This window comes from Salvelinus namaycush, chromosome 26 (assembly GCF_016432855.1).
Source record: "Salvelinus namaycush isolate Seneca chromosome 26, SaNama_1.0, whole genome shotgun sequence".
Taxonomy (NCBI): Eukaryota; Metazoa; Chordata; class Actinopteri; order Salmoniformes; family Salmonidae; genus Salvelinus; species Salvelinus namaycush.
Window position 1 is genome coordinate 30,125,377 of NC_052332.1, and position 21,981 is coordinate 30,147,357.

The 21,981-nt window shown below is 43.0% G+C and overlaps 1 protein-coding gene across 2 annotated transcripts in view; it reads right to left on the minus strand.

The window, feature by feature from the left end:
- Positions 1 to 21,981, minus strand: part of LOC120021409 (kelch-like protein 13) — a 70,600-nt gene that overhangs the window by 21,224 nt on the left and 27,395 nt on the right. For both annotated transcript variants that reach the window (XM_038965167.1, XM_038965166.1), the window contains exon 3: positions 8,823 to 8,964. In XM_038965167.1, coding sequence (XP_038821095.1) covers positions 8,823 to 8,964 — 142 coding nt within the window. The remainder of the gene's footprint in view (positions 1 to 8,822; positions 8,965 to 21,981) is intronic.

Consider the following 21,981-nt stretch of genomic DNA (forward strand, 5'->3'; position numbering starts at 1 on the left):
AAAATATTGCGCCTATTTAATGTAACCATTTCTGTTAATAGATCGCAAAGCAGCATACAACTGACCTAAATGTTGGGAAATAATAAGTTCACTTTCGCATCCACAGCCTTCAAACGCATCTCAAGTGCAAGTGCACTGTTTAGCTCACATCTGAAGGCTGTGGGGCATTTAGGACGTATAATACGGATCGCTAAAATATCCTAATGATTATGATCACACTTCCTCAATTCAAATATTATGGCGACACTACACCAAAGACGGTTTGGTATGGTTTAGAAACTTGGGAACCAAGCTCGAGTTATCAGTGTAGCCCTTTTATCGTCTGGACTTGTCTTCACACTGTCAATTTATTAGAAAAAATGTAATAATTACAGGGAGCAGTTTGGAAAAAACTAATCCCATCCGAATCGTCCTCTGGATTAATGGACATTCTGGTGTAATAATTACATAACCAACGTTCTCTAGTAATACTAGCCCAATGCGAATAGGGTTTAGCCCAATTGTCTAAGAAAATTGAGGAGCGGGCAACCCCCAATTTAAATTAGGTATATAATCAATAGCCTAACTGTTAAATGTGCCTGGCTTTATCAATCATGCATATATATCTAATGAAATAAGACAAATGCTGCTTCTGTTGCCATTTTGAGTGTTTGTTTAATAGCCTACTGATTCCGTGTACACCAAGTCTCATGCAATGGCAAAATGTCGGATAAAGCAATTTCACAGATTTGGCATTTATTATGCTGTAATAATGGCTTTCCAATTTTTTTCGTTACAACAGACTGGTACTACTTATCATTTATTTTGTGTTGTTTACACAGTTCCAAACAGGCAGAAAAATAATATCGTAATCTAACAGCACCTGATTATCCATGAGGCTGGGCTGGATTATCACAGATATGCACGCAGCTCTCACTCCTATTCCCTCCCTTTTTATAATCTCCTTATTGTTGTTATTATTATGATCATCAGTTTAATAATAATAATAAGTAATGTCAATATCATTATTTACAATGTTCCAAATGGTCAGAAAAATGCAACTGTTTGGCACACATAATATACTCACGCAACGCTTGCTCCTATACGCTCCATTTTCTTGATCTCCTGTAGTTTCCCTAACTAAGTCAAATGTGTTCCGCGTATCTGACTTCCCCTTTCCCTCCTGAGAAACCATTAAACATTCGCCCGTTTCGAGTTTCTTTTTCACGTCCTCAGCATTCATTTTGCTGTCGACATTACTGTGTTTGGAGTTTGTTATAAGCCATTTATTGATGTGACTATGATAGGCTATAGGTCAGGCCCTATTGGCCAGATGCGATGAAATGCGTTCATGTTTCACATAAAGAGAGCAAGTGTTGAGGGAACAGAGAATGTTTTTCCTAAACAAATTAATGATTTCGGTAACATAGCGTTTGAGTCAGAAGCAAGAAAGAAACTAAATGGCTGAAATGATGTAGCAGCTTCAGCACGGACAGCGCAATAAACACTTGCTGTGCTGTGGTGCCTTTTTGCTGCAGTAGAGAGGAGAGCGAGACAACGTGCGCCAGTCACACAGGCACTAACTTTTTTTAAAGTGTGACCGTCGGGCTCGTTCTTGAGTCATGTGTGTGTCTTAATCATTTAATCAAACAGTGTGCTTAAAACATCAGACAAACTCAGTGCATTGGGCTCCCGAGTGGCGCAGTGGTCTAAGGCACTGCATATCAGTGCTAGAAGCGTCACTACAGACCCTGGTTCGATCCCTGTATCACAACCGGCCGTGATCGGGAGTCCCATAGGGCAGCGCACAATTGGCCCAGCGTCGTCCGTGTTAGGCAGTCATTGTAAAATAAGAATTTGTTCTTAACTGACTAGCCTAGTTAAATAAAGGTTAAATAAAAAATATGTAGTTGGTTTTATTCAAACACATAGGTGTGTCTGTCTATATATGGAAAAATAAGTAAAAACATTTCGACCAATCGATTGGTCGAAAGAAACGGACGACTCTCGGTCGACAAAGATTGTTTTTAGTCAGTGACAGCCCTCATTTTTATCTCCAAATTTGAGAACATGGGTTTCTTTTTAGTGAAGTCTAAACCCTGATGTGCTTATAACAAGTTTGACGTTCATTGAAACAATTCCATAATATTTTCTACATCAAAAGAAGAAACGTAAACAGTGTTTGAGAATTATAACCTTAGTGTTGCAGTGTCATTTTACTAACGATACCAGGCCAAGTATAACGATACCGAGAAGTATCACGATACCACAGTGGCAAAAATCTGTGGCCTAGCGTCCTGTTTGCCCTGTCCCCCGGACGCTTGTTCCCATTTCCTAAATGTTCTGTGCATGTGCTACGCAAAAACCTGGCAGTGAAATTCACACTTCTACTCAATCTAACATATTGAATTTAACTTCACACTGCTTAGTGTATAATATAATAGTTTATAGAATGGCTGATTTGCTCATATTTGCAAAGGCCTACCTGTGATTTGTCTGGAGGATTGGGAGGAAGGAATATAGATGCATAATGATCTGCTTGTCATTGTGTCGGTAAGTGGAAGACACTGCAAAATGATCTGCTTGTCATTGTGTCAGTAAGGGGAAAACACTGCATAATGATCTGCTTGTCATTGTGTCAGTAAGGGGAAAACACTGCATAATGATCTGCTTGTCATTGTGTCAGTAAGGGGAAAACACTGCATAATGATCTGCTTGTTATTGTGTCAGTAAGGGGAAAACACTGCATAATGATCTGCATGTCATTGTGTCAGTAAGGGGAAAACACTGCATAATGATCTGCTTGTTATTATGTCAGTAAGGGGAAAACACTGCATAATGATCTGCTTGTCATTGTGTCAGTAAGGGGAAAACACTGCATAATGATCTGCTTGTCATTGTGTCAGTAAGGGGAAAACACTGCATAATGATCTGCTTGTTATTGTGTCAGTAAGGGGAAAACACTGCATAACGATCTGCTTGTCATTGTGTCAGTAAGGGGAAAACACTGCATAATGATCTGCTTGTTATTGTGTCAGTAAGGGGAAAACACTGCATAATGATCTGCTTGTCATTGTGTCAGTAAGGGGAAAACACTGCATAATGATCTGCTCGTCATTGTGTCAGTAAGGGGAAAACACTGCATAATGATCTGCTTGTTATTGTGTCAGTAAGGGGAAAACACTGCATAATGATCTGCTTGTTATTGTGTCAGTAAGGGGAAAACACTGCATAATAATCTGTTTGTTATTGTGTCAGTAAGGGGAAAACACTGCATAATGATCTGCTTGTTATTGTGTCAGTAAGGGGAAAACACTGCATAATGATCTGCTTGTTATTGTGTCAGTAAGGGGAAAACACTGCATAATGATCTGCTTGTTATTGTGTCAGTAAATTGTGTCAGTTATTGTGTCAGTTATATGCCAGCAGCATACCACCCTGCATACCACTGCTGGCTTGCTTCTGAAGCTAAGCAGGGTTGGTCCTGGTCAGTCCCTGGATGGGAGACCAGATGCTGCTGGAAGTGGTGTTGGAGGGCCAGTAGGAGGCACTCTTTCCTCTGGTCTAAACAAAGATCCCAATGCCCCAGGGCAGTGATTGGGGACACTGCTCTGTATAAGGTGTCGTCTTTCGGATGGGACGTTAAACGGGTGTCCTGACTCTCTGAGGTCATTAAAGATCCCATGGCACTTATCGTAAGAGTAGGGGTGTTAACCCCGGTGTCCTGGCTAAATTCCCAATCTGGCCCTCAACCATCACGGTCACCTAATAATCCCCAGTTTACAATTGGCTCATTCATCCCCCTCCTCTCACCTGTAACTATTCCCCAGGTCGTTGCTGCAAATGAGAACGTGTTCTCAGTCAACTTACCTGGTAAAATAATGGATAAATAAATAAAATAAAAGTAAAGGGAAAACACTGCATAATAATCTGCTTGTTATTGTGTCAGTAAGGGGAAAACACTGCATAATGATCTGCTTGTTATTGTGTCAGTAAGGGGAAAACACTGCATAATAATCTGCTTGTCATTGTGTCAGTAAGGGGAAAACACTGCATAATGATCTGCATGTTATTGTGTCAGTAAGGGGAAAACACTGCATAATGATCTGCTTGTTATTGTGTCAGTAAGGGGAAAACACTGCATAATGATCTGCTTGTTATTGTGTCAGTAAGGGGAAAACACTGCATAATGATCTGCTTGTTACTGTGTCAGTAAGGGGAAAACACTGCATAATGATCTGCTTGTCATTGTGTCAGTAAGGGGAAAACACTGCATAATGATCTGCTTGTTATTGTGTCAGTAAGGGGAAAACACTGCATAATGATCTGCTTGTCATTGTGTCAGTAAAGGGAAAACACTGCATAATGATCTGCTTGTCATTGTGTCAGTAAGGGGAAAACACTGCATAATGATCTGCTTGTCATTGTGTCAGTAAGGGGAAAACACTGCATAATGATCTGCTTGTCATTGTGTCAGTAAGGGGAAAACACTGCATAATGATCTGCTTGTTATTGTGTCAGTAAGGGGAAAACACTGCATAATGATCTGCTTGTTATTGTGTCAGTAAGGGGAAAACACTGCATAATGATCTGCTTGTTATTATGTCAGTAAGGGGAAAACACTGCATAATGATCTGCTTGTCATTGTGTCAGTAAGGGGAAAACACTGCATAATGATCTGCATGTCATTGTGTCAGTAAGGGGAAAACACTGCATAATGATCTGCTTGTTACTGTGTCAGTAAGGGGAAAACACTGCATAATGATCTGCTTGTCATTGTGTCAGTAAGGGGAAAACACTGCATAATGATCTGCTTGTTATTGTGTCAGTAAGGGGAAAACACTGCATAATGATCTGCTTGTCATTGTGTCAGTAAGGGGAAAACACTGCATAATGATCTGCTTGTTATTGTGTCAGTAAGGGGAAAACACTGCATAATGATCTGCTTGTTATTGTGTCAGTAAAGGGAAAACACTGCATAATGATCTGCTTGTTATTGTGTCAGTAAGGGGAAAACACTGCATAATGATCTGCTTGTTATTGTGTCAGTAAGGGGAAAACACTGCATAATGATCTGCTTGTTATTATGTCAGTAAGGGGAAAACACTGCATAATGATCTGCTTGTTATTGTGTCAGTAAGGGGAAAACACTGCATAATGATCTGCTTGTTATTGTGTCAGTAAGGGGAAAACACTGCATAATGATCTGCTTGTCATTGTGTCAGTAAGGGGAAAACACTGCATAATGATCTGCTTGTCATTGTGTCAGTAAGGGGAAAACACTGCATAATGATCTGCTTGTCATTGTGTCAGTAAGTGGAAGACACTGCAAAATTATCTGCTTGTCATTGTGTCAGTAAGGGGAAAACACTGCATAATGATCTGCTTGTCATTGTGTCAGTAAGGGGAAAACACTGCATAATGATCTGCTTGTCATTGTGTCAGTAAGGGGAAAACACTGCATAATGATCTGCATGTCATTGTGTCAGTAAGGGGAAAACACCGCATAATGATCTGCTTGTCATTGTGTCAGTAAGGGGAAAACACCGCATAATGATCTGCTTGTCATTGTGTCAGTAAGGGGAAAACACTGCATAATGATCTGCTTGTCATTGTGTCAGTAAGGGGAAAACACTGCATAATGATCTGCTTGTTATTGTGTCAGTAAGGGGAAAACACTGCATAATGATCTGCTTGTTATTGTGTCAGTAAAGGGAAAACACTGCATAATGATCTGCTTGTTATTGTGTCAGTAAGGGGAAAACACTGCATAATGATCTGCTTGTTATTGTGTCAGTAAGGGGAAAACACTGCATAATGATCTGCTTGTTATTATGTCAGTAAGGGGAAAACACTGCATAATGATCTGCTTGTCATTGTGTCAGTAAGGGGAAAACACTGCATAATGATCTGCATGTCATTGTGTCAGTAAGGGGAAAACACTGCATAATGATCTGCTTGTTACTGTGTCAGTAAGGGGAAAACACTGCATAATGATCTGCTTGTCATTGTGTCAGTAAGGGGAAAACACTGCATAATGATCTGCTTGTTATTGTGTCAGTAAGGGGAAAACACTGCATAATGATCTGCTTGTCATTGTGTCAGTAAGGGGGAAAACACTGCATAATGATCTGCTTGTTATTGTGTCAGTAAGGGGAAAACACTGCATAATGATCTGCTTGTTATTGTGTCAGTAAAGGGAAAACACTGCATAATGATCTGCTTGTTATTGTGTCAGTAAGGGGAAAACACTGCATAATGATCTGCTTGTTATTGTGTCAGTAAGGGGAAAACACTGCATAATGATCTGCTTGTTATTATGTCAGTAAGGGGAAAACACTGCATAATGATCTGCTTGTCATTGTGTCAGTAAGGGGAAAACACTGCATAATGATCTGCATGTCATTGTGTCAGTAAGGGGAAAACACTGCATAATGATCTGCTTGTTATTGTGTCAGTAAGGGGAAAACACTGCATAATGATCTGCTTGTCATTGTGTCAGTAAGGGGAAAACACTGCATAATGATCTGCTTGTCATTGTGTCAGTAAGTGGAAGACACTGCAAAATTATCTGCTTGTCATTGTGTCAGTAAGGGGAAAACACTGCATAATGATCTGCTTGTCATTGTGTCAGTAAGGGGAAAACACTGCATAATGATCTGCTTGTCATTGTGTCAGTAAGGGGAAAACACTGCATAATGATCTGCTTGTCATTGTGTCAGTAAGGGGAAAACACTGCATAATGATCTGCATGTTATTGTGTCAGTAAGGGGAAAACACTGCATAATGATCTGCATGTTATTGTGTCAGTAAGGGGAAAACACTGCATAATGATCTGCTTGTCATTGTGTCAGTAAGGGGAAAACACTGCTTAATGATCTGCATGTCATTGTGTCAGTAAGGGGAAAACACTGCATGATAATCTGCATGTTATTGTGTCAGTAAGGGGAAAACACTGCATAATGATCTGCTTGTTATTGTGTCAGTAAAGGGAAAACACTGCATAATGATCTGCTTGTTATTGTGTCAGTAAAGGGAAAACACTGCATAATAATCTGCTTGTTATTGTGTCAGTAAGGGGAAAACACTGCATAATGATCTGCTGGTCATTGTGTCAGTAAGGGGAAAACACTGCATAATGATCTGCTTGTCATTGTGTCAGTAAGGGGAAAACACTGCATAATGATCTGCTTGTTATTATGTCAGTAAAGGGAAAACACTGCATAATGATCTGCTTGTTATTGTGTCAGTAAAAGGAAAACACTGCATAATGATCTGCTTGTTATTATGTCAGTAAAGGGAAAACACTGCATAATGATCTGCTTGTTATTGTGTCAGTAAAGGGAAAACACTGCATAATAATCTGCTTGTTATTGTGTCAGTAAGGGGAAAACACTGCATAATGATCTGCTGGTCATTGTGTCAGTAAGGGGAAAACACTGCATAATGATCTGCTTGTTATTGTGTCAGTAAGGGGAAAACACTGCCTGAAACCTTCTACTCTTCAGTTAACAGACACATACACACTCTCCCTCCCTTACTCTCTGTCTCCCTCTCATGAACACACACACCACTCTCTTGCTCCTAAACACATATACACACACACTGCCCCAACTTTTAAAACGTTAGGCACCAAACAGAATTTAAGGAGCACAAGAAAGACATTGATTTGTGGTATAGTTTAAGCTTACATTAGCCTATATGAATCCTCCCTTTGAAGCACATCTCATGAGTAGCAGACCCTTTTCCTTTCTTCCTGTGCCAATCAAATTAGCCTTGACCTACTGTCAAGTTACCAGGTTGTTAGCTAGGTAGGTATCATGACTGAACAACATTGTTTGTTATCAAACCAATAATTAGAGTCCCGGGATTAGTTTAAAACGGCCCGCAACATAGTTTGTGAAATCTTATAAAATGGTTATAACAGGTGATGTAATGATACAATGTATCATCATTGCTCGCTCTGCGTGCTGCTCCAATGTAACAAATGTACAACTCTAACAACAGAAGACTCATCAGGGTCTGCATCCCCGTCGCCATCATGGCTAAATTATATATTTTTTAACTGACTGAGGAATAGATGCTCATGAAGAGCAGAAGGAGAGAAGCAGGTGAATGAGGGCTGGTAGGGGGTTATGCTGGCTGATTACAGCTGCTACACGTGATGTGAGCATGAAAGTGAAGTGGATATGATTGGACCTGTGCATAAAAGAGACTAGTGGCTGTCGCTTCAATTCAACTGAATTGCAGCAGGTTCTTTAGATCGCTAGGGCTGAAAAATGTGGTAGTATCATATGAAATGGTACTACTTCATTCTAAAATGTTGGTATCATGACATTTTGGTACTGTGATATTACCGTGGTACAGGTATACCATGCAACACTACCGTAAAGGAAAAATGACTTGTGATTTAGAGTTGCATAAAAATATCATACACTAGAGATTAGATTGTTGGAGATAGATGAGCATGTTTGGTGCTGCACAGGAACAACTTTTTGTTACCGGCAATGGCTTTTATAAAACAATTTTCTACAGAAAACCTAATTGAAACAATCCCAGGGCCATTTGTGTAATTTCTTGTTGTGTTGTAGATATTTTTAGAGTTGGGTAAAGGCCAGATCAGACCCTTGGCCTTTGTCTGGAAGATTCTCAGACACCATACAGACATACTGACTATCTAGCTTTTCAATCAATCACTGGATCTCTGAAGGCACATGAAAATCACCCTGGCATATTTCATTAGGGCTTTTATGAGGTTCATCAATCTGTATCAATCTGAACATCCTCTGAAGCAACACCATCTCTCGGTCTCTCTCCTCTCCCTCCCATCCATTACTGCTCACCTGAAGGACCACTGAGCTGTGTGTGTTGCTTGTGAAGAAGCGAGTGTTTCCTGTTTTGGAAGCCTGTAGGTGGGCAGAGATGCCCATGTCACCACACCCCAGCGACACTTTCATGTGAGGGTCGTCGTCCTCCACGAGGGATCTTCAGGGGAGGCAGAGAGGGAGGGGGAGAGAGAGGGAAAGAGACGTTTAGCTCACAATCAAGCAGTACAAGCACACATTTATAATAAAAATCTACTTATTGAGTGTGTTTTGCAAGTACAGTGCATTCGGAAAGTATTCAGACCCATTGACTTTTCCCACATTTTGATACGTTACATCCTTATTCTAAAATGGATTAAATATTATTTTGTTCTCATCTACACACAATACCTCATAATGACAAAGCAACAACAGGTTCCTTATTTACATAAGTATTCAGACCCTTCGCTATGAGACTTGAAATTGAGCTCAGGTGCACCCTGTTTCCAATGATCATCCTTGAGCTGTTTCTACAACTTGATTGGAGTCCACCTGTGGTAAATTCAATTGATTGGACATGATTTGGAAAGGCACACACCTGTCTATATAAAGGTCCCACAGTTGACAGTGCATGCCAGAGCAAAAACCAGGCCATGAGGTCGAAGGAATTGTCCACAGAGCTCAGAGACAAGATTGTGTTGAGGCACAGATCTGGGGAAGAGTAGCAAAACATTTCTGCAGCATTGATGGTCCCCAATAACACAGTGGCCTCCATTATTCTTAAATGGAAGAAGTTTGGAGCTTCCTAGAGCTGGCTGCCCGGCCAAATTGAGCACTAGGGGTAGAAAGGCCTTGGTCAGGGAGGTGACCAAGAACCCGATGGTCACTCTGACAGAGCTCCAGAGTTCCTCTGTGGAGATGGGGAAAAACTTCCTAAAGGACAACCATCTCTGCCGCACTCCACCAACAGTAAAAGGCACATGGCAAACTCCAAGTGGGCTGTCAAAAGGCACCTAAAGACTCTCAGACCATGAGAAACAAGATTCTCTGGTCTGATGAAACCAAGTTTAAACTCTTTGGCCTGAATGCCAAGTGTCGCATCTGGAGGAAACCTAGCACCATCCCTACGGTGAAGCATGGTGGTGGCAGCATCATGCTGTGGGGATGTTTTTCAGCGGCAGGGACTGGGAGACTAGTCAGGATCGAGGGAAATATGAACAGAGCAAAGTACAGAGAGATCCTTGATGAAAACCTACTCCAGAGCGCTCAGGGCCTCAGACTGGGGCGTAGGTTCACCTTCCAACAGGACCACGACCCTAAGCACATAGCCAAGACAACGCAGGAGTGGCTTCGGGACAAGTCTCTGAATGTCCTTGAGTGGCCCAGCAAGAGCCCGGACTTGAACCCGATCTAACATCTCTGGAGAGACCTGAAAAGAGCTGTGCAGCAACGCTCCCCACCCAACCTGACCTGTGAGAGGATCTGCAGAGAAGAATGGGAGAAACTCCCCAAATACAGGTGTAGCATCATACCAAGAAGACTCAAGGCTGTAATCGCTACCAAAGGTGCTTCAACAAAGTACTGAGTAAAGGGTCTGAATGCTTCTGTAAATGTTATAAATACGTTTGCACATTTTTTGTAAATAACTTTTTGCTTTGTCATTATGTGAAATTGTGTGTAGATTGATGAGGAAAATTACAATTTTATCATTTTTAGAATCAGGCTATAACAAAATGTGGAAAAAGTCAAGGGGTCTGAATACTTTCCGAATGCACTGTACAGCACAGAGGCTGAGGAAGGGGGTTTGAGGAAAAGGATAATTAATACACAGCATTAACGAGTGAAGAGATCCTGTTTCCCTTAAATGCATTTAGCAGTGCTGAACCACCTCTGCTAAATCGTGGCCACCACTGCAAAAAATGTATATATAATTTTTTTAATCTTTTGGGGTGGGTGGAGAAATCATTTTTGGGATGTTAAAACATTGTCAGTGTAAACTTAAAAGACTAAAACCAGATATTAAGATATGTATAAAAGATAACGGAGCTATATATTTAAAAATAAGATCATATTTGAGAACTAACAACATACAAAATAAAACACCAGTTGTGTGTAATTAATGATCAGGTAGAACAGAAAACCACAAGGCTCCAGAGCTCGTAGGGTCAGAGTTGAATACCCCTGCACTATCCTATCATCATCCTCACACTTCAAACCACAGCAAACCTCAACCTTCTGTACATCAGAAACTGCAATTACCATCCCATAGTTTCTGATGTCAGAGGGTCTCGCCCTGCTCTCATTGAGATTGTGAGAGAATGACACAACTTGCTTTGGTTGGTGCCCCTGAGCCAATCATAATGGTGTGCTCAACTCCTCCGCCACGTTCCGCTCCATCATTAGGAGCGCTCCACTCCAAATCTGATGAAGCAATACTAGCGCTCTATGCAACACACCGACGCAACATCTTTTAACTACAGAAACTATAATTAGGCCTTTAATTACTGGGGACTGACCAGTGTTTCCACTGATTAGTAGTGCACAGCACCTAAACCATGAGGGTCATTAACTTGAGGACATGCAGGAGGAGGGGGAGCTCACTCTGGGAAGTCGTTCTCTCAGACAAGGAAAAGTAGCACCATGCACTCTTATGAGATGCATCATTGCCAACATGTCTCCACACTCCTAATCACAATGGAGCATGCAACTGCCCTGGGAATTCCTTAAGCAGAACAGATTTAATGCTGCTTTAATGCTGTAACAATTCAGCCAGACACATTCAGGATCACTTGGGAAGAAAGCCCAGACAATCACTTTTATTAGAAATGGAGCAGTTGTTTGTGTGGACTGAAGACGTTTCCCCCCTCCTTCTCATCAAATCATTTTGCATTAAATAATGATTCAATGGTTTCTACTTCAAAGATAGGCAGTGCTGAAATAATCAGACAGAGGGGCTGGGAAGAATAATCAGACAGAGGGGCTGGGAAGAATAATCAGACAGAGAGCCTGGGAAGAATAATCAGACAGAGGGGCTGGGAAGAATAATCAGACAGAGGCGCTGGGAAGAATAATCAGACAGAGAGGCTGGGAAGAATAATCAGACAGAGAGCCTGGGAAGAATAATCAGACAGAGAGGCTGGGAAGAATAATCAGACAGAGGGGCTGGGAAGAATAATCAGACAGAGGGGCTGGGAAGAATAATCAGACAGAGGGGCTGGGAAGAATAATCAGACAGAGGGGCTGGGAAGAATAATCAGACAGAGAGGCTGGGAGGAATAATCAGACAGAGAGGCTGGGAAGAATAATCAGACCGAGGGGCTGGGAAGAATAATCAGACCGAGAGGCTGGGAAGAATAATCAGACAGAGAGGCTGGGAAGAATAATCAGACAGAGAGGCTGGGAAGAATAATCAGACAGAGGGGCTGGGAAGAATAATCAGACAGAGGCGCTGGGAAGAATAATCAGACAGAGGCGCTGGGAAGAATAATCAGACAGAGAGGCTGGGAAGAATAATCAGACAGAGAGGCTGGGAAGAATAATCAGACAGAGAGGCTGGGAAGAATAATCAGACAGAGGGGCTGGGAAGAATAATCAGACAGAGGGGCTGGGAAGAATAATCAGACAGAGGGGCTGGGAAGAATAATCAGACAGAGAGGCTGGGAAGAATAATCAGACAGAGAGGCTGGGAAGAATAATCAGACCGAGGGGCTGGGAAGAATAATCAGACAGAGAGGCTGGGAAGAATAATCAGACAGAGAGGCTGGGAAGAATAATCAGACAGAGAGGCTGGGAAGAATAATCAGACAGAGGGGCTGGGAAGAATAATTGTGAATCTCATTCTCATCACACGGCATGAAAAAACCATGGTAATGCAAAAATATATAAAACTAACAAAGAAAAATCAGATTCACACGAAGGGAGATCTATTTATAGATCTAGGGCTACCACCATAACTAAGGACAACCAGTCCATATTTATCTACAACACATTCTATACAAGTTATTTTAAACACATGATATGATGATCATCCAGGAGTCTCTAATGAATGTAACTGGATGAGACAATCAGGGGGTCAGTTAATACTATCAGGTATGTTTCTACAGGGAGGTGAGGGTGGATGGCCTAGTGGGCTCTAGTGTTTCTACAGGGAGGTGAGGGTGGATGGCCTAGTGGGCTCTAGTGTTTCTACAGGGAGGGGAGGGTGGATGGCCTAGTGGGTTCTAGTGTTTCTACAGGGAGGTGAGGGTGGATGGCCTAGTGGGTTCTAGTGTTTCTACAGGGAGGGGAGGGTGGATGGCCTAGTGGGTTCTAGTGTTTCTACAGGGAGGTGAGGGTGGATGGCCTAGTGGGCTCTAGTGTTTCTACAGGGAGGGGAGGGTGGATGGCCTAGTGGGCTCTAGTGTTTCTACAGGGAGGGGAGGGTGGATGGCCTAGTGGGCTCTAGTGTTTCTACAGGGAGGGGAGGGTGGATGGCCTAGTGGGCTCTAGTGTTTCTACAGGGAGGGGAGGGTGGATGGCCTAGTGGGCTCTAGTGTTTCTACAGGGAGGTGAGGGTGGATGGCCTAGTGGGCTCTAGTGTGTCTACAGGGACGGGAGGGTGGATGGCCTAGTGGGCTCTAGTGTTTCTACAGGGAGGTGAGGGAGGATGGCCTAGTGGGCTCTAGTGTTTCTACAGGGAGGTGAGGGAGGATGGCCTAGTGGGCTCTAGTGTTTCTACAGGGAGGGGAGGGTGGATGGCCTAGTGGGCTCTAGTGTTTCTACAGGGAGGGGAGGGTGGATGGCCTAGTGGGCTCTAGTGTTTCTACAGGGAGGGGGGGGTGGATGGCCTAGTGGGCTCTAGTGTTTCTACAGGGAGGTGAAGGTAGATGGCCTAGTGGGCTCTAGTGTTTCTACAGGGAGGGGAGGGTGGATGGCCTAGTGGGCTCTAGTGTTTCTACAGGGAGGTGAGGGAGGATGGCCTAGTGGGCTCTAGTGTTTCTACAGGGAGGTGAGGGAGGATGGCCTAGTGGGCTCTAGTGTTTCTACAGGGAGGGGAGGGTGGATGGCCTAGTGGGCTCTAGTGTTTCTACAGGGAGGGGAGGGTGGATGGCCTAGTGGGCTCTAGTGTTTCTACAGGGAGGTGAGGGAGGATGGCCTAGTGGGCTCTAGTGTTTCTACAGGGAGGTGAGGGAGGATGGCCTAGTGGGCTCTAGTGTTTCTACAGGGAGGGGAGGGTGGATGGCCTAGTGGGCTCTAGTGTTTCTACAGGGAGGGGAGGGTGGATGGCCTAGTGGGCTCTAGTGTTTCTACAGGGAGGGGAGGGTGGATGGCCTATTGGGCTCTAGTGTTTCTACAGGGAGGGGAGGGTGGATGGCCTAGTGGGCTCTAGTGTTTCTACAGGGAGGGGAGGGTGGATGGCCTAGTGGGCTCTAGTGTTTCTACAGGGAGGGGAGGGTGGATGGCCTAGTGGGTTCTAGTGTTTCTACAGGGAGGTGAGGGTGGATGGCCTAGTGGGCTCTAGTGTTTCTACAGGGAGGGGAGGGTGGATGGCCTAGTGGGCTCTAGTGTTTCTACAGGGAGGGGAGGGTGGATGGCCTAGTGGGCTCTAGTGTTTCTACAGGGAGGTGAGGGTGGATGGCCTAGTGGGCTCTAGTGTTTCTACAGGGAGGGGAGGGTGGATGGCCTAGTGGGCTCTAGTGTTTCTACAGGGAGGGGAGGGTGGATGGCCTAGTGGGCTCTAGTGTTTCTACAGGGAGGGGAGGGTGGATGGCCTAGTGGGCTCTAGTGTTTCTACAGGGAGGGGAGGGTGGATGGCCTAGTGGGCTCTAGTGTTTCTACAGGGAGGTGAGGGTGGATGGCCTAGTGGGCTCTAGTGTTTCTACAGGGAGGGGAGGGTGGATGGCCTAGTGGGCTCTAGTGTTTCTACAGGGAGGGGAGGGTGGATGGCCTAGTGGGCTCTAGTGTTTCTACAGGGAGCTGAAGGTAGATGGCCTAGTGGGCTCTAGTGTTTCTACAGGGAGGGGAGGGTGGATGGCCTAGTGGGCTCTAGTGTTTCTACAGGGAGGGGAGGGTGGATGGCCTAGTGGGCTCTAGTGTTTCTACAGGGAGGGGAGGGTGGATGGCCTAGTGGGCTCTAGTGTTTCTACAGGGAGGGGAGGGTGGATGGCCTAGTGGGCTCTAGTGTTTCTTCAGGGAGCTGAAGGTAGATGGCCTAGTGGGCTCTAGTGTTTCTACAGGGAGGGGAGGGTGGATGGCCTAGTGGGCTCTAGTGTTTCTACAGGGAGGTGAGGGTGGATGGCCTAGTGGGCTCTAGTGTTTCTACAGGGAGGGGAGGGTGGATGGCCTAGTGGGCTCTAGTGTTTCTACAGGGAGGGGAGGGTGGATGGCCTAGTGGGCTCTAGTGTTTCTACAGGGAGGTGAGGGTGGATGGCCTAGTGGGCTCTAGTGTTTCTACAGGGAGGTGAGGGTGGATGGCCTAGTGGGCTCTAGTGTTTCTACAGGGAGGGGAGGGTGGATGGCCTAGTGGGCTCTAGTGTTTCTACAGGGAGGGGAGGGTGGATGGCCTAGTGGGCTCTAGTGTTTCTACAGGGAGGTGAGGGTGGATGGCCTAGTGGGCTCTAGTGTTTCTACAGGGAGGTGAGGGTGGATGGCCTAGTGGGCTCTAGTGTTTCTACAGGGAGGTGAGAGTGGAAGGCCTAGTGGGCTCTAGTGTTTCTACAGGGAGCTGAAAGTAGATGGCCTAGTGGGTTCTAGTGTTTCTACAGGGAGCTGAAGGTAGATGGCCTAGTGGGCTCTAGTGTTTCTACAGGGAGGTGAGGGTGGATGGCCTAGTGGGCTCTAGTGTTTCTACAGGGAGGTGAGGGAGGATGGCCTAGTGGGCTCTAGTGTTTCTACAGGGAGGTGAGGGTGGATGGCCTAGTGGGCTCTAGTGTTTCTACAGGGAGGTGAGGGTGGATGGCCTAGTGGGCTCTAGTGTTTCTACAGGGAGGGGAGGGTGGATGGCCTAGTGGGCTCTAGCTTGCAGGAATTCAGGGTCAAAACCACCACCACTTGATGCTGAGGATTCATGGCTAGAGGAGTGACAACAAACACACTGACACACAGCACAGGCAGGGTACTGGTACATTTACCCTGTCAGGTGGTAAGTCGGAGAAGCAGCAAGGAGAGAGTGGGTTGTCCATACCACAAAGGAGTGCTGGTGGCTGCCGGAACGAAAAACAAAGAGAACAACATCTAGAGCAGGATGATGTTATTTGGCCTCCCAAGTTCTCTGAACAAAAACAATAATAATGTTCGTTCTTGGACATAAAACACTGTACAATCACCAGTAAATGAGTTCAAAGTGATTTTAATTGAGGAAATCTGTTCAAGTATTCTTAGGAATAACTAGAGGGGTATATGTGATTATATCCCAATTTAAGCAAGGTTTGAAACTATTCTGTCTTTGTCAAATACTATATAACTGTTTAGGATTCTTGTGGTCAATTTGCTTTGTACAAATTATGTATAACTACGTTCCGGCCCCCCGATCATCCGCTCAAGGAAGAATCGGCCCATGACTGAATGTAATTGGGGACCCCTGATTTACAGCATCCCAGTCATAAAAACTCTGTTTCTTGCTGTCGGTGGGAGGAGCAAACACAAATGGCATCTGACGTTTAATCCACGAGCAGCAGATTTACAGTGAAAAACACACACACACGTGAAATAAAAACGCACAGACTAAGCCAATTTTTGTGAACTAGTTTTGCCTCGGGACCGAAATTGTCTAGAAAAATAAATCAGCAAAATATATCTGGATATTTTTTTAATGCTATATTGATAGTAAATGTAACAATTCTATGAGAAGGGAACAACATTCCCACCTCTTTCATTTTCAATAATACAATTTTGCCAATATTATTGATGAATAATGTTAATAAACTCACTGGTTTGAGACCACAAATCTCTAGATTGAAAATACTGTGATTGAAGAAAAATTGTTGAGAGATTAAATTATTTATTAATTCGTTCATTATAATAATTTCAACACACTTTCTACCTGGTTTAAGTTCATACTTTTTCCATATTTATATATACAGTGGGGCAAAAAAGTATTTAGTCAGCCACCAATTGTGCAAGTTCTCCCACAGTTGATTTCTTCAAACCAAGCTGCTTACCTATTGCAGATTCAGTCTTCCCAGCCTGGTGCAGGTCTACAATTTTGTTTCTGGTGTCCTTTGACAGCTCTTTGGTCTTGGCCATAGTGGAGTTTGGAGTGTGACTGTTTGAGGTTGTGGACAGGTGTCTTTTATACTGATAACAAGTTCAAACAGGTGCCATTAATACAGGTAACGAGTAGAGGACAGAGGAGCCTCTTAAAGAAGAAGTAAGTTACAGGTCTGTGAGAGCCAGAAATCTTGCTTGTTTGTAGGTGACCAAATACTTATTTTCCACCATAATTTGCAAATAAATTCATAAAAAATCCTACAATGTGATTTTCTGGATTTGCTTTTCTCATTTTGTCTGTCATAGTTGAAGTGTACCTATGATGAAAATTACAGGTCTCTCTCATCTTTTTAAGTGGGAGAACTTGCACAATTGGTGGCTGACTAAATACTTTTTTGCCCCACTGTATATATCTATCTAGAGATCTCTCTATATATATCTATCTATCTAGAGATCTATATATATATAAACATTTCTCAGCCACTCGCAAACCATTCAAAACCTGGGTCGCGACCCACTAGTTGAGAATTGCTGAACTAGGCCACAAACACACATTTCTCAGAAATACAATTTATTTAACAAAAGTCAATTTTAATAGGCCCAAATCTTCAGTGTGTGTGGGTTGTGGATGGCAGTACTCTCTTAACAAGATGCTGGAACATGGCAATAATCATCTGCTTTATGGAATGGGGACTGAACCATTTATCAGAAATACATCAGGGAATAATTAATTAAAATTGGCCAAATTGGATGGGGGTTAGGTGTGCGATGCATCTTAATTGCTTTTGTAAATTGGAAGATGACTATAATGAAAACATGCATCTTAAGAGCAGCAGACTGTCTCTATTTCCTCTCATTCACACATCTGTTTGAGGGATTAATTTATAAAAGTGGGGAAGTATTGGATTAAAACTGAAGCTAGAGGAACAGAGTGTTGTCAAACCATCTATCTCCACCCTACAATGAGGAAATAAAACCCATTGACAGCTGCTCATTCATCAAACTGACACTGTTTAGTAGGCCATTTCTCCACTTCCTGTGTGTGTGACAATCATTGGAATTAAGAATAACAAAATAAAGACAATGCCTTTACTGACAAAACAATTAAATAATTAAAAGAAACATACTGCAAAAAAAAACACATCAGAAACACCAACAAAAGATAATACCCCCCCTCCCCCAGGGAACTGGTTCAGTATAATTAAATGACTAGATGCTATGCAGCATACTGATCCAACAAAGCCACTCATTCGCAGCAAGTCATGTTTTACAATGTTATAGTTTGGCCAAGGTTTCCCCTCCAAAACCAACACAGGATGATACCATATTTGCTACCTGGGCTGCACCTCAAAGTGTGTAGCGTGATGGACAAGCCAACAATAAACCCCTACCTGCTGTATAAAATGACCAACAGTACCCCAAAGGAGGTGAAAAGACCCCTTGCAGCACATCGGGGAAATCCTAATTCACCTCATGAACTCCTCTACTGTGTCGCTTTATAAAACCAGGACATTGTTTCAGACAGGTAAAAGAAACGAACAGCACAATCCCTAAAATAGAGAATTAGCATAACAAATGTTTCAATAAATCATAATGATATACTACAGCGTGTTCCAATAGGCTACTGGTTTGAGGGGCAGCTGTGATGTGATTTCATTCTGTGCCAGACTTCTTCTCCCTGTGAATGAGATACACTGAGGGACTGACCTTAGCACATCCCCATCTTTGACTACCCAACATCACTTTTAACTTTGTTGGACACGACGCTCGCCTCTGGATTAAGCGTAGAGGGAGCGACCAGATCAAACAGAAAGGTGTCTTTCTACTCCCCCCCATTGACTTTTGAAATCGGGACGCTGCTTACTAGAAAATAATAAAATGGTTGCTGTGCCCGTTAGTGTTTATACCCATTTGCAAATAAAGCACCAAGCACTTGAATAAAGAGCAAAAACAACAGATTAATTTACAGAAAATGTTAGATGTATAATAATACTAGCTTTGAAGTCAGAATTCTCAACGAGACAAAAGTAGCCATGATGTAATATAAGCAGCGGGCATTTTTATTAAGAGAGGGTGCATTTTAACTGCAAACAGATGGCACTCAACTGTTAAGTCGACACAGCAGCTAAAAACCCTTTTGATTGATAATGCTCATGCAACCCTCTGGTATCATCTCCTGCTACATTAATATGAGTGCATGTGATCTGCAGTTTGTGAGCATCCACTGTTGAGATAGTTTGAGAGATTATGCCAAGAAAATTGACATTTCTGATATGAAGGAGAATAAAGTTCCAGTCACGCAATATGAGTCACCACATCCTGCACCAAATGTGCTTTACTGAGAAACACTTAAGATCTCCAGCATTTATTTATCCAGCAGTATTGTCGGCAGATTTTCTATTTCATAATTTAAAAAGTCAGGAAGAAAGATATGCTAATGCTACTGGGAGCTGCCGTAATAGCATCCTATCTGAGCTGTCTGGAACAGAAATAAACCTTGGGGTGAATGCAGCTTATGAAGAGGAGCCACACCAAACACACAGCAGCATCTATTCTCCACTGACTGTCACAGCGGCAGACAGCAATCCATGTGTTCGGGAAAATTACCTTCTTATTCATAAAAAGGCAAAGGCCAATTCAATTAGAGAGACTTATTCCCAACACTAATAAAATACCAATCCTCTCAAGTCTCCTCCACCTGAACACATACACCTGCATAAGCCTATATCAATTCCATTTAGCCTACATAGATTAAAGGCCCCATGCAGTCTTAGTAATTGTATTTTTAAATCATCACTGTATGTCTAGGAGGTTAGGGCCCTGGCGGAGTGGTGCCAGGAAAATAACCTCTCCCTCAACGGCAACAAAACAAAGGAGCTGATCGTGGACTTTAGGAAACCGCAGAGGGAGCAAGCCCCTTTCCACATCGACAGGACCGCAGTGGAGAAGGGGAAAGCTTCAAGTTCCTCGGCGACACGTCACGGACAATCTGAAAAGGCCCACTCACACAGACAGTGTGGTGAAGACGCAACAGTGCCTCTTCAACCTCAGGAGGCTGAAGAAATGTGGCTTGGCACCTAAAACCCTAAAACTTTTACAGATGCACAATTGAAAGCATTCTGTCGGTCTGTATCACCACCTGGTATGGCAACTGCACTGCCCGCAACCGCAGGGCTCTCCAGAGGGTGGTGCAGTTTGCCCAACACATCACCGGGGGCACACTGCTTGCCCTCCAGGACACCTACAGCACCCGATGTCACAGGAAGGCCAAAAATATCATCAAGGAAATCAACCACCCGAACCATGGCCTGTTTACCCCGCTATCATCCAGAAGGCAAGGTCAGTACAGGTGCATCAAAGCTGGGGCCGAGAGACTGAAAAACACCTTCTATCTCAAGGACATCAGACTGTTAAATAGCCATCACTAGCCGGCTTCACTTTAATAATGGAACACTAGTCACTTTAATAATGTTCACATAGCTTTACTCATGTCATATGTATATACTGTATTTTAGTCAATGCCAATCTGACATTGCTCATCCTCATATTTATTTATTTATTTCTTCATTCAATTCTTTTACTTTTGGATTTGTGTGTATTGTTGTGAATTGTTAGATATTACTGCTCTGTTGGCGCTAGAAACACACGCATTTCGCTACACCCGCAACAACATCTGCTAAATATGTGAATGCGACCAATAATTTGATTTGAAATAACTGTATATTTAAAAAATATGTCAGAGGTATTTTCATTATCATTTATTTTCCTGAGCTTCTTTGGTGTTAGGAAACAAATGTGACTATACAGTATTTTAAACAGCCCTGATTGGCAGATAGGCTGGACTAGAGCCCACCCCCTTAACTTCTCTAGGGTAGGGGGCAGCATTCGGAATTTTGGATGAAAAGCATGCCCAAATTAAACTGCCTGCTTCTCGGGCCCAGAAGATATGATATGCATATAACTGGTAGATTTGGATAGAAAACACTCTCAAGTTTCCAAAACTGTTAAAATAGTGTCTGTGAGTATAACAGAACTGATTTGGCAGGCAAAAACCTGAGAAAAATCCATTGAGGAAGTAGTTTTGTTTGTTGGTTTTGTAGTTTTCTATTCAATGCCATTGACTTAGGACTCAAATTGCAGTTCCTATGCCTTCCACTAGATGCCAACAGTCTTTAGAAATTGTTTCAGGCTTGTATTCTGAAAAATGAGGAGGTAAGAGCAGTCTGAATGAGTGGACCCTAAAGTGTCACAGAGCTTTTTCATGCACGCGACCGAGAGAGTGCCTTTCTTGTTTACCTTTTATATTGACGACGTTATTGTCCGGTTGAAATATTATCGATTATTTAGGCTAAAAACAACCTGAGGATTGAATCTAAACATCGTTTGACATGAACTTTACAGAATATGGATTTTTTTGTCTGCCTGTTTTGACTGCGTTTGAGCCTGTGGATTACTGAAGAAAAAGCGAACAAAACAGAGGTTTTTGGATATGATATAAAGAGACTTTATCGAACAAAAGGAACATTTATTGAGTAAATGAATGTCTGCTGAGTGCAACCATATGAAGATCATCAAAGGCAAGGGATTCATTTTATCTCTATTTCTGACTTGTGTAACTGTTCTACTTGGCTGGTTACTGTTTGTAATGATTTGTCTAGTGGGCTATGTTCTCAAATAATCGTAAGGTATGCTTTCGCCGTAAAGCATTTTTTCAAATCTGACACCGTGGTTGGATTCACAAGAAGTTAATACTTAAACCTATGTAAAATATGTTTTGTTTTCTGAATTTTTATAATGAGTATTTCTGTATTTGAATTTGGCGCCCAGCAGTTTCACTGGCTGTTGAAGAGGTGGGACGCTAACGTCTCACATACCCAAGAGAGGTTAACCAGATGAACAGTCATTGGTCTATTATAAATCAGATCACATTGTGACATCATGATGTGGACCAAAAGTTTCATCCCACCTGAGCAGGCTGGAAATCCAGGCATTTTTTTGAAACAGCTCTTAG